The sequence below is a fragment of the Chelmon rostratus genome, chromosome 17 (genome assembly GCF_017976325.1).
Source record: "Chelmon rostratus isolate fCheRos1 chromosome 17, fCheRos1.pri, whole genome shotgun sequence".
NCBI lineage: Eukaryota > Metazoa > Chordata > Actinopteri > Chaetodontiformes > Chaetodontidae > Chelmon > Chelmon rostratus.
Window position 1 is genome coordinate 17,430,290 of NC_055674.1, and position 14,767 is coordinate 17,445,056.

Below are 14,767 nucleotides of genomic sequence, written 5' to 3' on the forward strand. Positions count from 1 at the left end.
GTTACATGTTTGTTCCAACAGGGTAAAGGATGACACTGGAGAGCGGAGGTCAGTGAAATGATATCAAAACCGTTTTATTACAATGAACAGACACAAAATACGTTTTTAACCATCAATGACAAGATCGATCTTACAGCTATCATCAGACATGTTTCCTGTGCATACAAGCCTTGTCTGCATGATCTTTGTAGTCTTTGAGGGTGGAAGGCTGCTTACAGCTGATTTATCAAATCATCACATCATATTTGCAATAATGCTCCATTGGAGGCATTATTTTTCAGTCAGAACACTGATTATGACTGATTATTCCCCATAACACTTGTTGTGGGAAAATCACAGACACAGAAGAAACCAAGCAACGGGCATGAATACATCACCCAGCATACAGCGTGAAAATATTTTACATAAAAAGCCGTCGTACTGACTGACGAGGGTTCGTCGAGTGACCAGGTCACAGTAGCTTAATTCACTGGTTAGGATGAATTCATTGAGTCAGTAATGTTCAGTTTTAAATAGAAATCTGATAAATCTTCAGAGAACCAAAACAAGCAACGCCAGCAAACTTCTGTCATTTCCAGCAGCACCTCACAAGGTTAAAACAGACATTTGACACTCATACAGTACACCAACAGTAAAACACATCCAGTTCAAAAGCTGCAGAGACGTTAGAGTACCTGGAATGATTCACATATCCTCAACTGTCTTTAATGCTTCGCTCATATCTCATTTCCTAAAAGGACGCCTCACCTGTTTCAATGCGGCTCTCTCTCACTTGTATCATCTCCTTCAGTAGTGTTCAGTAAGACCACGCCAACGACTGGTATGACAATATACCAACCTTAGTGCAAAACATCATTCTATACTCTCCATCTGGAGTACTGACTTTCAACACTGCAGAATGTTTTAGGATCTCTCTAAGCTTTTTGGTTAATTCTATGTTACATGCTACACGTCGCAGTGGTGTGACACTGCAGAGAAACACACCTTCAAACACAGCATTTGAAACTTCCTCAGTAAATGTCCCTTTAAAAAAAAACAGCAGGATTTATTGTCCAAGTTCAGTCAAATATCCCTGCTGCTGCCCGTTTGTATTTCAAGTAAGTAAGCATATTAACAACATGGAGAAAATCAGTAGTGCTACCTTTCAGCAGCTGAATATCAGCCTGGGTTTGAGGGGGCTTGTTGTCGTACCAGCAGAGGCCCACAGGCAGGCGTTCAGAGGGGTTTGTGGGTAAAGGGGTCGGGGGCAGGGGTCGGGGGCAGGGGCGGGAGCGGCTCAGGGCATCAGGATTCGTGTGGTGGAACATCAAAGAAAAGTTCCCGACAGAGCCTGGCCGTGTCCTTCGGAGAGTAGACCGTGAAACCGATGGTCCGAGGGTCGTTGAAAATTTCATAGTCGTTTCCTCCCTAAAGAGAGAGTCACCAGAACTGTAAACAGATATGCTTCTACATGGTGGCCTGTTGCAATTAATATATGGCCAAAAGCGTGTGGACACCCCTTCTTAAGAGTGGTGTCAGCTGCCTGAGCCACCCCTTTAAAATGAGTCATTTTATCCAGTGAACTTACATCTGAGGTCTCATTGCCAAAGAAGTAGATGGTGTCCAGGCCCTCCCTCTCCAGCACCTCTAGACACAGTCTCTTATCCCAGCCCTCTGGAAAAACGTCAAAGCTGATGAGACCACCTAAAACAAGATGGTGACAACTGTGATTACCAAGTATAATTACAACAAAATCAATTCTGGGACCAGTTAACACACATATGCCTCTTTCTCACCATTTGATGCACGAGTACAGTCAATATGTCGGTGAACACTTTCCCTCCTGCATGCTTCCACCTGTATTAACACTCGACCCATCCGGCTCTGCAGAACAAATGTTATTTACGCCCTATGCAGCGGCTGTGACGATGGGGGCTTTGTTAGCTCTTGTCCGGCAGGGTTCTGACTTGTTGAACTTGCTGGCAGAGAGACACACTGCTTTTGGAAAAAGTATGCGGCACAAGAAGCAAGAGTGGAGCCAACAACGCCAAGCATTAGAAACCGCTCCGTTGTTGCAATCGAATGACCGTGGTGACCTTTGACCTGTGAAATGCAGCTGAAAAGTCTCCAAACTTCTCTGCAGCGCTTCCCTTTTCATTCGCTCTCTCGCCCCTCCCCCCTCGGATTCTTCTCACTTCCCATCGCTCAGCTGATGGGTTTTAAAGAGCCAATAACAAAGGCAACAGCTGAGGAGTGCCCAGCCAATCGGAGGGCTGTTCCACTCACACACCCTCCACACGCCTCCATCCCAAACACCTTCAACCTTACACTGTAAGCACCACAGTGCTTCAGCCACATCTGCTGCAGCCCATCCCCCAGCCTGCCTTTGCCCCTCCTGAGCAGAGTGAAGGGCTGCTACGCTGCTGACAATGCATAGATGTGCACGCTAATCCCCAAATACTCTAAATTAATTACACAACCTGCATAAATGTAAAAGAGTTACTAAGCACTTGTTAAATGTAATAAAACCATAACAACCACTGTGTGGAAAACCAGTAATTGAATGCAAACACTGATAGCTTCTCTTCGCCTGCATCTCATCCTCTGTGACTGTTATCATTTAATAAGGAAAAGTCAGTCCAGAATAATAGCTTTTACCTCCCATCATCGGCCTCTGTAATGAAACCTCTGAGTGTTCCATACATTCTGTAGTCTCAGCGCAGATGGATAGAGCGTTAGGTTTATATAACAGCCGCTGCACAGATCAGAGGCATCATCTCATGAGGGCAGCCGTGCAGAAGCAGATCAACACAGAGGAAGGCAAACAAATGATCCTCTAGCTCTGCACATCCTCCGGACACGTCGGCTGTTTCCTCACTGTCAGAGTCAACAGTGTCACCAGTAAAATATCTGCAAATGGCCCCGATGTCGCTGCTGCTTTCCACCTCAGCAGCCTGAGTGTGTGTGCGGTGCATACTATCCAAAGTCAAAGCTGCTTTAAGAAAATTAGGAGCTGAAAATAATGATTTACAGCAGTGTGGCTGACCCTTAAAAACAATAAAAAGCCTGGGCTTTGACAGCTAAACTTTGTGTCGTATGACACATACATGGTGACCTCTGTGAACTCAGTCAGCAGCCATGAACTCTTTTGTGTTTTCAGCTGCGCGTCAGAGATCGATAACAGGAAGAACAGAGGGGGAAAACAAGCTTGTCTGTCTCTTCTGTTAAACTGTGAACTGTGAGCTTTCACGTCATCAGCGGAGGCTCAGGCTTCGCACGGCACGTAAGCAAACAGCAGGTTCCCGATTCACCTCACTGCTGCTTCTGCGCTGTGTGTGGAAACAGTGCATTCAAGTGTGTGTGTGTAATAGCTAACTGAGGGCTCCAATGTCTGCCACAAGGTCCTCCACACATCACAGTAGTGAGGCAGAGGGTCTTTCTTAAACAGAGATAACAGACTGACAGATATGCTGTAAAACTGGTTTGTCATTAAACTACACTTCTGTAAACATGAGCTGGTTTTTCCTCCTGAAAACACAAAGCCTGTAAGACCCACCGCAGGGTTCATGAGGATAAACAGGATCCGAGCTTTATTCAGAGCTGTATTTTAAATTCTAGAGGCAGTCACAATATCCAAGGTTACCAAGGTTAAGTACATGAAATAGTTTAGTAAAAGTCATGCAGAATACTGTCACCCAGTGTTTTGAACTCCTGCACTCCACTTCAGGAGACATTAGAGGGTAGTATCAGGGTTCAGAGGGTTAAACACAACATGTGGTTTTCAGGGCCATGGACTTCTTTAGCATTCAGATCTTAACACACCGATTTCTAAACTTTGGGTATCTGCCAATACTGATGTGCTTCAGTGCTCGCTTTATCCAACAGCTCAAAATCTGTGCTCCTCCTGTGTTTTGAGGCAGCAGGGAGGCTTACTGACAACTGTCTTTGTACTGTTTTCAGTTGAGTGTATGTCAAAAGGGATTAGCACAGGCATGTCAAACTGATTCCATAAAGGGCCGTGTGGCTGCAGGTTTTCGTTCCAACCAAGGAGGAACACACCAAGCCAACCAATCAACATCATGGGATCACTTAGTTATCAGCTGAAGACTGAGATCAGCTGATTAATTGATTCCAGCCTGGTGTGCTCCTCCTTGGTTGGAACGAAAACCTGCAGCCACACGGCCCTTTATGGAATCAGTTTGACATGCCTGGATTAGCACATTGTTACGACCCCTCCTGCTCTGCCTGCGGCGGTTCAGCTGGTCTCTTTCTGCATGAGCTTGCCGTCAGGGAGGATTGTTAAGGCAATGTGGTGGCACCTGTGCAGGCCTCCACCAAGGCCATACCTACCAGCCAGGTGTCATTGTGTCTCTCATTGCCCTCACTGCTGATGCTATTCAGTTCACCGATCAATTCACCAATCACATTGTTTAATTTGTTCTGCACATTTTTCGGAATCGGGGTTGTATGTTTTGATGCAGATGTGATTTCTCTCTCTCATCAGACATGTGAATCAAGTGTTAGCTCACTCCTGTACCTCATCACATGGTGGTTATTTACTAAATTAAAAACAGTATTGGCTACAGCACTCAACTGAAGTGTTGGTGACAAACACTGCGGAAGTTATTTTGGCTTCAGTGACACATTTATCAGATATGAGCCATCACTCAGGAACACTGCTGGTCTGCCGTATCACTGCAGGATGGCTGCACATGTGAGATTTTGTAAAAGGCCTTTCAGCTGTCGACTCTCTCACCTTTAGTGAACCGCAGTCCCTTTCCCGCAAACTCCTCCTTCAGCGCAGCGACAAATTTCTCTCTGATCTTCTCTTTCTGTGGAGAAAATAACGGATCAGTCAGACATTGTCAGCTTTCTTACTCTGCACCAAGAAGTTAAATGCGTGCAATATGTCATGTACAGACAAACTGACGATAAATTATTTTATTCGTGAGTGTAGCAGAGGATCTGACTGCATAAATGTTAGCAGGTTGCTGAAGGGTTAAACCTCTCCTCCTCTGCCGCTATCTGCCTCCTCCGCCCGGCTCTGTGAACCATCAATGGACAGCCTGTTAAGCTGTCCTGAAAGCTCAACCTTGTTCGACCTCTCTTTGTCTGCTTAATTGAGCACATTTCATGACACAGAGGGACAGAGACCGAGAGGCGGTCCACGACTCTCAGAGCATGATGTGTAAAAACATAGTTTGTTTATCTCAGCTGCTGAATCTGGCTACTGCGCATTTTCATAAAGTTCTAGTAGGTTTCAACTTGAGCCCAATTAAGGTAAAGAAGCCAACAAAAGCAGCAGAATAAGTTTGAACATTACAAGCAGCCAGATGAATGAGTGCAGTTTTAACGTTGTCATGTGTGCCATAACCCAGATCTAGCGTGCACAAACGAGAACAGTGCTCACAGCAGGGGGAATGGTGTGCAAACCCACAAACCACATGATCACAGGGCTCCGAGTGTTTGAACGCAGGAATGTGTCCACTCCGTCCGACACTGCAGATGCTTTGTTTGACTTCTGCCTTTACAGCACGGTGATGATTTGGTCTCTTTTAGCACGTGAAGGGTTTTACCTTGTCGATTTCAGAGAATTCAAGCCGCTCCTCCAGCGTGCAGCTCCGACCAATGGGGGAAATGTTGAGCATTCCGTTCCTGAACTCAATGAACGTTCCCCTGCAGGCAACACGGGACGGATGGTTAAAGGGCACGATGCTTGTTCTAAAGGCTTAACTGAGGCAGAAACCTGGATCTAATTTGACACAATACAGCTGAGTCTTCCTACAAAGAGATCACAGGAGGCATGTTTTTTTCTGCTTCAACAGGTCAGTGCTGGTGAATAAAGAGAATTGGCATTCCTGTGTTCCAGGAATGCAGGTCAAAGGTGAGCGAGTGTGTGTGTCCCTGAGGATATAAGTAACTAGTGGCCTAATGGTCTTGTGAGTCAAAGTTTCACCTTTTCTTAGGCAGCTTGATGAGCCCCATGTAGCTGAGGCAGAAGTTGATCAGGTCCTGCAGCAGCTCCTCCCCGATCTGGTTTTGAATGGCCTGATGGGATGAAAATGCACTTTGTCCATAAACAAAGTGACAGACTGAACCCACAGTTTTTAACTGAAAGTGATTAAGTGATATGAAATTGCCTGTGTATCAAAATGGCTAGTCAGGACGGAGGAAAAGAGGCTGATTCATGGACTTTTTTATCAGAAAACACAGACTTGGTAGAAAATGGTTTTCTTAATGCAGCCTGAAACAAAATGATTATTTTGTATCGACCTACGGAACATAACTGTGGAACATTCATCTTAGTTCTAATCACATGTAATATGAAGACGCTGACTTCGACCATGAACGGATCTTATTCCACCCTGATCTATGTTCATATGAGATCTATCTATCTGCTCTACCTGCAAGTGTGCTGCACACCAGCTGATGTTATGACATGTGACTGCGTATGTCCACTTACATGCTTTGTGAGGAGTTTCCCATCCTTGTACTGCACTGTCCCGTTCTCGGCAAACACGTAGTCAAACTTGTGTATCACTGCAAAAGAGGAGGCAGGTGAAATGTGGCTAAATGAGCACGTCTGATTCTTCACTCAGCTAAATTAGCAGGGTCTCCTACTCGAAGGCCCGGAACTGGAAGAACAGAAAGGCCTGCTATATTTACCTGGAAGCAGATTACAGTGTGTGTAACAGCGCCTGGAAAAGTCAGGTCTAATCTCTCTGACCTTTCCACTCGCTTTGCTCTGTGTGTTCTCTGCCAGCAACACCGCTGCCTTAATGAAGGAGCTGCTTTGCTTGACAAAAAACAATAAAATGTTCCTCTGACTGGGTTAAAAGGTAGTGCGATATGATTGTTGCTGTTCTGGGAGTTAATTTTTAAGTGGTTATATTGTTCCTACAGGGTGTAACACATTTTAACTGATAATGCCATGAACAATACAGTTATAATGTAATGACATAACAACATGAACCGCTTTTCACTGCACGTTCGACCCGTTTGGAGCGCGATTCTGTTAAATACTGTGACAGATCACCGCAGTATACGGCTGCTACGGCAAACACAAGTGTGCAAAGATTCACCTTTAGCACACTTGGCGTGGTTAAGAAAAAAACACGGCTCCCTCTTGGCACAACACGTCTGCATTCCGGTTGTCGTCTAATATTTAGTCACGGACGAGCCCGTTGGCGCAGCCGCGTGTTCACTCAGCCGGGAAGTGTGGAAGTCACAGGTTGATGACAGGTTGATGGTGTCTTTGCATGTTCGCCCTTTTTTTTAACCGCAGCTCCCAAAGCGCTGTTGTGAAATCATTCTTAGACATCCACGATGAGTTGAAATGCAGCAATAAGTCTGCATGACACACTCATTAGCCAAGGCGTACAGAGATAAAGGGAAGGGAAAAAAGGCAGGCTGAGCTAACTGCTAGTCCTGTGTTATTACCCTTTTATAGTGGGTCGCTGTAAGGCTGTTAGAAAGATGTTGCGTTACTCTCTTTTAAGATGCATAACAGATACTCAAGGCACCAAGTCTGAGTCAGTATACATGGCCTAAATCCTACTTTACTCCCCCTGTGGACTGGTGTCCATTAAGCAGAAGTTATAGTAAAAAGCGTCAGGTCATATAGTGTGAACCAGCTGGATGACTGACACAGCATACAGTGCATAAACCATCCAAAGTTAAGACAGGAAGGGGGCTGCTCACCATCATCCCCCTCGCCCAGCTGCTCTGCTATCTTGGAGTAGTCCGACCCGCCAACGATGCCGATCTTCACTTTGCTCCGCAGGGTCTGGAAAAACTCGTCCAGCTGTGGGTCGATTTTCTGCAAATCACAGGACAATGAACCGCACGTTACATCACCGTGGTTAAAAATGAAGACGAGTGTGCTGCAGCGTGTTACTGAAGCATCATTACACAGAAAGAGCTGAGGGCCACGGACGTGACCGCAGAATCTGCCTTTGTGATATGGCAATTTGGAACAGATTTCCAATTATCTCAAACATATGGAGGACAAACGTCAGGGCTGCACACAAGGGAGGCTGTGTTATGTAATAGGAGGGAGCTGGCCTACTCACACACACACACACACACACACACACACACACACACACACACCAGCTACCCTAGATGAACTCAAGCATTCAAACCCAATGACAAAAGAAAAGAAGAAAGAAGAAAGGAAGAAACATAAATGATTACAAAATAATTGAGAGTGAATAATAAAAGAGATGATTTCTCCCCTACACCCTACACAAATGTCTAACTTGCTTCATCTTAAAGAAGAGGTTCAGAAACATGTAATTTATTTCAGTCTTTCTCCAGAGGATTTGGAGTATATAATTAAAAAAAAACACTAATTACAGCCCACGTGAAGTGCTTGTTTTAGGACAAAACACGTGTCTTTAGGCAGGATAGACAGTAAATAGGTCAGCAGACACCATCAGACCTTTACATCACCATGCAACACAGACCCCACGTGTCACAGCAAGGGTGGAGGGTAAAGGGCAATGATGTGACACTGGTGTTTGTGCAGGGGGGGAGGAAAAAACTCACATTAATGAAATCAGTGCATGAGTTAATGAGAACAGATACTGTCTTCCACCCTGAAAAACAATTCACAGGCTGATTCCGACGGCACAGGACGGAGAGGAGCAGAAGCTGCACCGAAACCCTGTGTATTGATTGATTGATTGATTGATCGGATGTGGGCTCACCTCTCTGGGCGGTGTCAAAGTGCCGTCCACGTCAAACAGGCAGAGGATGTTTCGGTCGGACGAGAAGCCGTTTGATTTCTCCGTCCCTTCTCCTCCTCTGAGCTTTTTCTCCTGTTTCCACATCGCACCTCAGCTCACGGTGTCACAACAGCTCCACGCTCGTGCGAGCAAACACGTTAAAAATGCGCACAATTCACGCGAGGGAAATGAAATGTTGCAATAAATAAAACAGGTTTTAAAGAAAGGAAATAATCTGTTTCTGTTGCGCGCTGACAGACACTTCTTCTCCTTCTTCTTCGAGTCCCACAGGCTTGTTGACTCGGCTCGGCTCGGCTCAGTGGCCCCACACAGCTCGCACACAAACACTGCGCGGTGTGTGTCGGCTCTCTTTTGCAACACTGTAGCTCACGGTAGCCAATCACAGCCAAGGTGTTCGGCGTGACGTAGATAAAGGGGCGGGGCGGGTGAGTTAAATGCCAGCCAGTTTATGTGATGTAAACACTGTGTTTATTACAGAGGAGAAGTTGTCAATGAGAGGAAAACGCATGACAGTAGTGGACTGCATCGCCTGCTGATCAGTAATAAACATGTAATAGATGTTAAAATCACAAAAGTGCAAGTAAGTTCCAAAAGATATGATAATATTCATATACAGCGATATATTTGTACAACATTATCTATGAAACTTGCCATGTATGTCTTGAAATTATGTAAATTTGAGATGGCTATAATTACTCAGTTATTGACCAGTCACAGTAATTCGTGTTGTGTTGAGTGTTACGACTTTGCCATAACAAAAGGGAGAAACACTGAGTCACACATCAAATTAAACTGAAGAAGACCAGATAAGGTATTCACTGCGTGGTGACTGGAAATCAGTTAAGTCAACACTGTATGTGATGTGCGTGAGTGAAGGGTGTGGGTGCGGCTGTTTTAAGGTGCGAAAAAGGATATAGTAAAGCAACGTAACCAAACAAAGATGTGGCGTGTCTGTGAAGAGCAGCAGAGAGACAGTGATCAGACTGCAGCCAACACTTCTGCAGCCTACAGCACAGCTGAGCGCCACACCTGCTCAGGGTCACACTGATCGGCCAAATGCAGGCTGATAAACTGCAAGAGGACACCAGGGGTCATCACAGCTGGAACTTTGTCATAGAGAAACCAGTGAAGACCAGCGTCGATAAGACTATAGATGCAGGTATTTTGTACTTAATGAAAAGTCTCCCAAGTTGTGGAGAATGTTGCTTATCTAAACAGATCATGTGTGGCAGACTGTTCCTCATTGTTTGACATGTTTAGAGATGGATGATGAGAAACACCATTTTAGTGACATTTCTTGCTCATTTGTTAATGTTTCGTAATGCATTTTAATTAGTAGTAATTAACTAATCAAAGCCCACCTTTGCTGCCTGCTACACCAGCCCCACACATCACTGCATTCTGATTTATGTATTAGCGTCGATGACTTCCATCTTGATTAAATCTCTGCATGAGGTCTTCCACGAGGCCGACTGATGGCTCTACATTAAGGAAGGCAGCCTTCAACTAATGAGATCATAGCCTCAAACAAATTTAACAACCAGAGCTGCTCCCATCTTCTGTTGACAACATCACTGCATCACTGCTCAGACGACCTCCGAACCTTTGGGAAAGGGACAAAAACACACACATATATATAAATTCATTCTATTCTTATTCTGCAAGCTAATATGGGATTTATTTTAGATGATCTAAAATTAGATGAAACTATATTGGATTTAATTAGGTTATTTAAAACAAGATTATTTAGGATTACATTACATAACATAAATGTTACAATGCATTATGTACAAATAGATTAGATTACATTTGATTTAATTACATTACATTGTCATTAGATTAGACTAAATTACATTAGATTGGACTACATGAAATAGATTAACATAGATTATGTACATGAGATTAACTAGAATCACATTACAAAATGTTAGGTATATAATGTTATATCATATTGTATGAGATTAGATAGATTAGATGAAAATAGATCACGTAGATTAGATAAAATTATATTATATTATATTATATTAGATAGATTAGATAAATATAGATTACGTAGATTAGATTAGATTATTTTAGGTAGATTATATAGTAGATTAGATTAGAGCAGATTAGATTAGGTATATTTTATTATTTCAGATTAGATTAGATTAGATAGATTAGAGGAATATATAGTAGGTAGATTAGAATAGATTAGGTCGATTAGATGGAAATAGATTTGCTCATGATGAATTTATATGAGATTAGATGGCAGTGGATTTGCGATAGATTAGCCTGTGCCTTTTACTAGACTGTACCGTACTGTCAGATTTCTTATGTTCAGTTTGTTATGTGTCACCTGCATAGTTTCCCATGAGACAACAAACATGTCAACACTCTGACAAACAACACATCACAGACAGTTCAGTGTTTGACAGGTGACTCACTGGTGCCAACGGTAAACCAGGACACAGCCACACGTTACCAAAACAAACTGTAATGCAGCCATAAAACTCATTTTATGAGCTTAATGTCTTCAAAAACAGCATGCACATTTTCACTGATAGTGCAAAGTGCCTCATATAAAGCAACTTCTCTGTATCTCCAATGAGCCAACACAAGAGGGCAGAGTGGCAGAGGGTAGAGATGGCACTCCTCAGCAGTGGTGTTATCCTCCCTCAGTTTGGCGAGCAAGTTGTGCAGAAATCTGAGAAGATTACCTGAGTTTTACCATGAGCTCCAAAACAAAGCAGGTATTGTAACACAGTGAATTACTGACTTTCAGGTAATCATCTCAGTCCAGATCTGCTATCACCACATTTCTCGTACGAAGTCCAGCGTGGTCACACTGTGTTGATTGAAGCGATGAATGAACTGGTCGTGTTTGCCAGAAGAGGGCAGAGTGCTCAAACAACAAACAGCCAGGCCCTTTCCATTATTTCTAACAATATTTGTTTGACACGTGTGAATGAGAAATGTTTACATGAGAAGAAGAAACTATTTTTTCATTCATATTAACAAATAAAGCAACATTAGATAAACACTTTGTTGACAAGAGTACAAGTATACATGGAAGTAAACATAATTCCTTTGTTTTTGTTTTATAGGAAGATGGAAAAAGCAAGAAAATACCAAAATACAACAAACCAAAACAAGCACCAGTTCAACAATGTAAAAATACTGCTGTAAGTTGTTCATTCAAAATCCCACCTAAGTGTTATCAGATAAATATACTTGAAGAACAGAACTATAAGTACCAATTCAGCTTTACAATGATCCCTATGAGTGATATATTATAACATATGATATTATTTGATTGTTTATACTGATGCACGCAATCTGAGGTTGATGAGATAATTAATGGGGTTGAAAAGATGAAGAAAAACAAAGATCTGATACATAAATGTTAAAGTTAAATATTGGAGAATCTTACCTCTTTGAGCCTCGTTATTTCAATAAAGCCATCTGAGAAGTATCTGATACTTTGTATGTGAAACATTCATCTTAAAAGAAACTCCAGCTACAGATCACTGCAGTGGAGTGTACAATAAAGTGCCATGAAATGGAAATACTCAAGCACAAGTACCCTAAATCTGTACTGAAGCAGAGACCAGAGCTTGGATTGATCTGATTGATGATCCTTATTTACTGTCTGTTGTTTGTTAGTCCTTTAATCACCTGGACCCTGTAGTGGAAATCCCACATCTATGCCTGCCCATGTGAGATGAGAAATGAAGCACTCAGTCAAACGGTATTGTCTTTGTCGTGGCCATTAGCTCTGTGCAGAGCGAGCCTGAAACAAGAAATGATATAAGGCACACTACCATATTTGGTCATGAAGACATTTTGCGCTGGCACTGAGCGTGAGGATGAGGAGAAGTTGAAGGTCTCACCCACTCTGTTAGTCAAGATAAGCTGTTACCTTGACTGGCGCTCCATATCAGCAAAGACAGGACAAAACAGGAGGCTTCTCACAACGTGAATAACAGAGAAGTAAAGTATCCTCACTAAGTGCATACTCTTATACTGAAATTTTCCATTACACTTCCCCCCTTAGATGTCAAAAAAATTCTGAGCACAAAGTTGTCCAGTTGTGCATTTCACTAGGATTAAACAGCTACATCATTAGAGCTCGTACAGTAGAATGGAAAGCATTTTCACACAGCAGCAGAATCATCAGAGTCATAGTGAAGGATGGGGAAAAGGTCAGGGACATAGGGAGTTGTGGAGACATCATTATCTTTCACTGAAGTATCATCTGGAGTGACTGGTAAAAGCATATAGTTGCCTAGAGTCTGACCTACCCATTTCAACATTAATGCACGCATGCATGTGAGTAATAACGAGAAAAAGCAAATAGCTAAGAACAGAACAACAGAGATAGGCACCAGAATTTGAAACAGAATCATACCCCATGGGCCAAAAGTTTCTTCAAACCAGGACATACAGCTTGAGCCTGCTAAGTCAGAGGGTTTGAAACGATCTCAAATCGGAAATGTTGAGCACCAATCAAGACCTCTACGTGTTCGTGGTAATGGAGATCTACATGTTCTGGTGTGTGTGTCAATAACTGGAGCGGTAGAGTTTTGTTTTGCTCTGTGTGGTGTGGAGTAAAAGAAAACAGAACAGGCAGTACGGTGATAATCGTCACCACTAACAAACAACAAACAGTTCCTCTAACACCACAGAGTCCGGGCTGACGGAAGGGATGCCACGGTCGTCTTCGCTCCATGCTGGCGATCAGGTCAGCTGGTGTGAGACCAGCGTAACTGCATACGTCAAGTTTGACGCTCACCCTTATGGTGACACCCTAGTGGAATCTTTACTCAATCCTACGTGAGGGGGAGCTGGAGTCTCATGACCAGCGTTTTTTTGTTAAGTGTCCCATTGTGCGTTGTCTTTGCCTGGTTTTTGTCACATTCTGTTTTATTTTGAAGGTTCATGTTATGTGTCTTTGGTTTACTTTACTTCCTGTGTTTTCCGTCCCTGTCTGATTGTTTCCACCTGTGTGTCATTAGTGATCCCTCCTTGTGTATATAAGTCTGTGTCTTCCCCCCTGTCTTGGTTTGGTCGTTGTCTGTGCTACCTTGCTGTCTGCATTTCCATAGTCATAGCCATAGCCATAGCCATAGCCATAGTCATAGTCATAGCCATAGCCCCCATAGTGTGTGTTTGTCGTTGTGATTTCTTTGTCGTGTCCGAGTCGTGTTTCATGTGAGTGTTTCATCGTAGTGTTTTCTTAGTTCATGTTTGTGTCTCTGTTCATGTCTGTGTTATCCCTTGGTTTGTCTGTGTTCATGTCCGTGCCATGTCCCCTGTGAGTTTTCCTTTTATTGTATTTTCCATAGTCTAGTTTTGTTGTTTGGTTTCCGCTTGATAGCCGATTTTCAGTTTATTGTAGTAGTATCCTTGTTTGTTATTCTTCATAGTGCCATTTTTCCTCCGTGTTTCAGGAGTGATCTTTTGTTTCTGTTATGTTATTAGTGTAGTTCTTAGATCTTTCATAGCTGTTTGTTTCTTCCTCCTTCGGAAGCGTTTTCTGTTCTTTATTTTGTATTGATAGTTGTTCTTAGTCTTGTCCCCAGCTCCGTTGTGTCTTGTGTTCATGTGTGGTCATTCCCTGTGTTGTTTCATTGTTGTGTGAATCCTTTTCCCCTAGTGTGTCTTTAGTCATAGTTCCCCGAGTTTTGGTTTTTGTTGTTTTATCTTCGTGTTTAATAAATTCGCTTATTTTTGAATCTACGTCCCCGTTGTGTCTGCATCTGGGTTCCCTCATAGTATAATATGTTATAGATTAGCCACATAATATGTTAACAGACTTCCCTTTGGCCATTTTGCATTTCCTCTGTGAGAGCAATCAGCTCAGCTGCCTGTGCGGAGAGATGACATGGGAGAGGACCAGAGAGAAGAACTTCACTGTCAGAAACAACAGAGCAACCAACATGGTTAGAGCCGGTTTCATCCCGGGAGGCAGATCCATCAACATAAAACACAAAGTCTGCGTTAGAGAGTACAGTGTCTGACAGGTCCTCTCGAGGTGTGCACTGGACGTGTAACTCAGC

At 43.2% G+C, this 14,767-nt stretch overlaps 1 protein-coding gene across 1 annotated transcript; it reads right to left on the reverse strand.

The window, feature by feature from the left end:
* Positions 1 to 49: 49 nt before the first annotated feature.
* On the reverse strand, positions 50 to 9,058 carry LOC121620621 (phosphomannomutase 1). The gene is made up of 8 exons (XM_041956745.1): positions 8,691 to 9,058; positions 7,681 to 7,798; positions 6,443 to 6,519; positions 5,936 to 6,027; positions 5,556 to 5,655; positions 4,736 to 4,811; positions 1,568 to 1,683; positions 50 to 1,407 (listed from the first exon to the last, which is right to left on the reverse strand). The coding sequence occupies exons 1-8, from the start codon at positions 8,811 to 8,813 to the stop codon at positions 1,285 to 1,287; spliced, it is 825 nt and encodes a 274-aa protein (XP_041812679.1). The 5' UTR covers positions 8,814 to 9,058; the 3' UTR covers positions 50 to 1,284.
* Positions 9,059 to 14,767: the final 5,709 nt, after the last annotated feature.

Excerpts from the sequence above, each read along its gene's own strand:
- LOC121620621 (XM_041956745.1), bottom strand. The coding sequence starts at position 8,813 with ATGTGGAAACAGGAGAAAAAGCTCAGAGGAGGAGAAGGGACGGAGAAA. Across the intron at positions 7,799-8,690 it reads CTTTGACACCGCCCAGAGAG|AAAATCGACCCACAGCTGGA; the intron begins GTGAGCCCACAT and ends TGTGATTTGCAG. Across the intron at positions 1,408-1,567 it reads TTGGCAATGAGACCTCAGAT|GGAGGAAACGACTATGAAAT; the intron begins GTAAGTTCACTG and ends CTCTCTCTTTAG.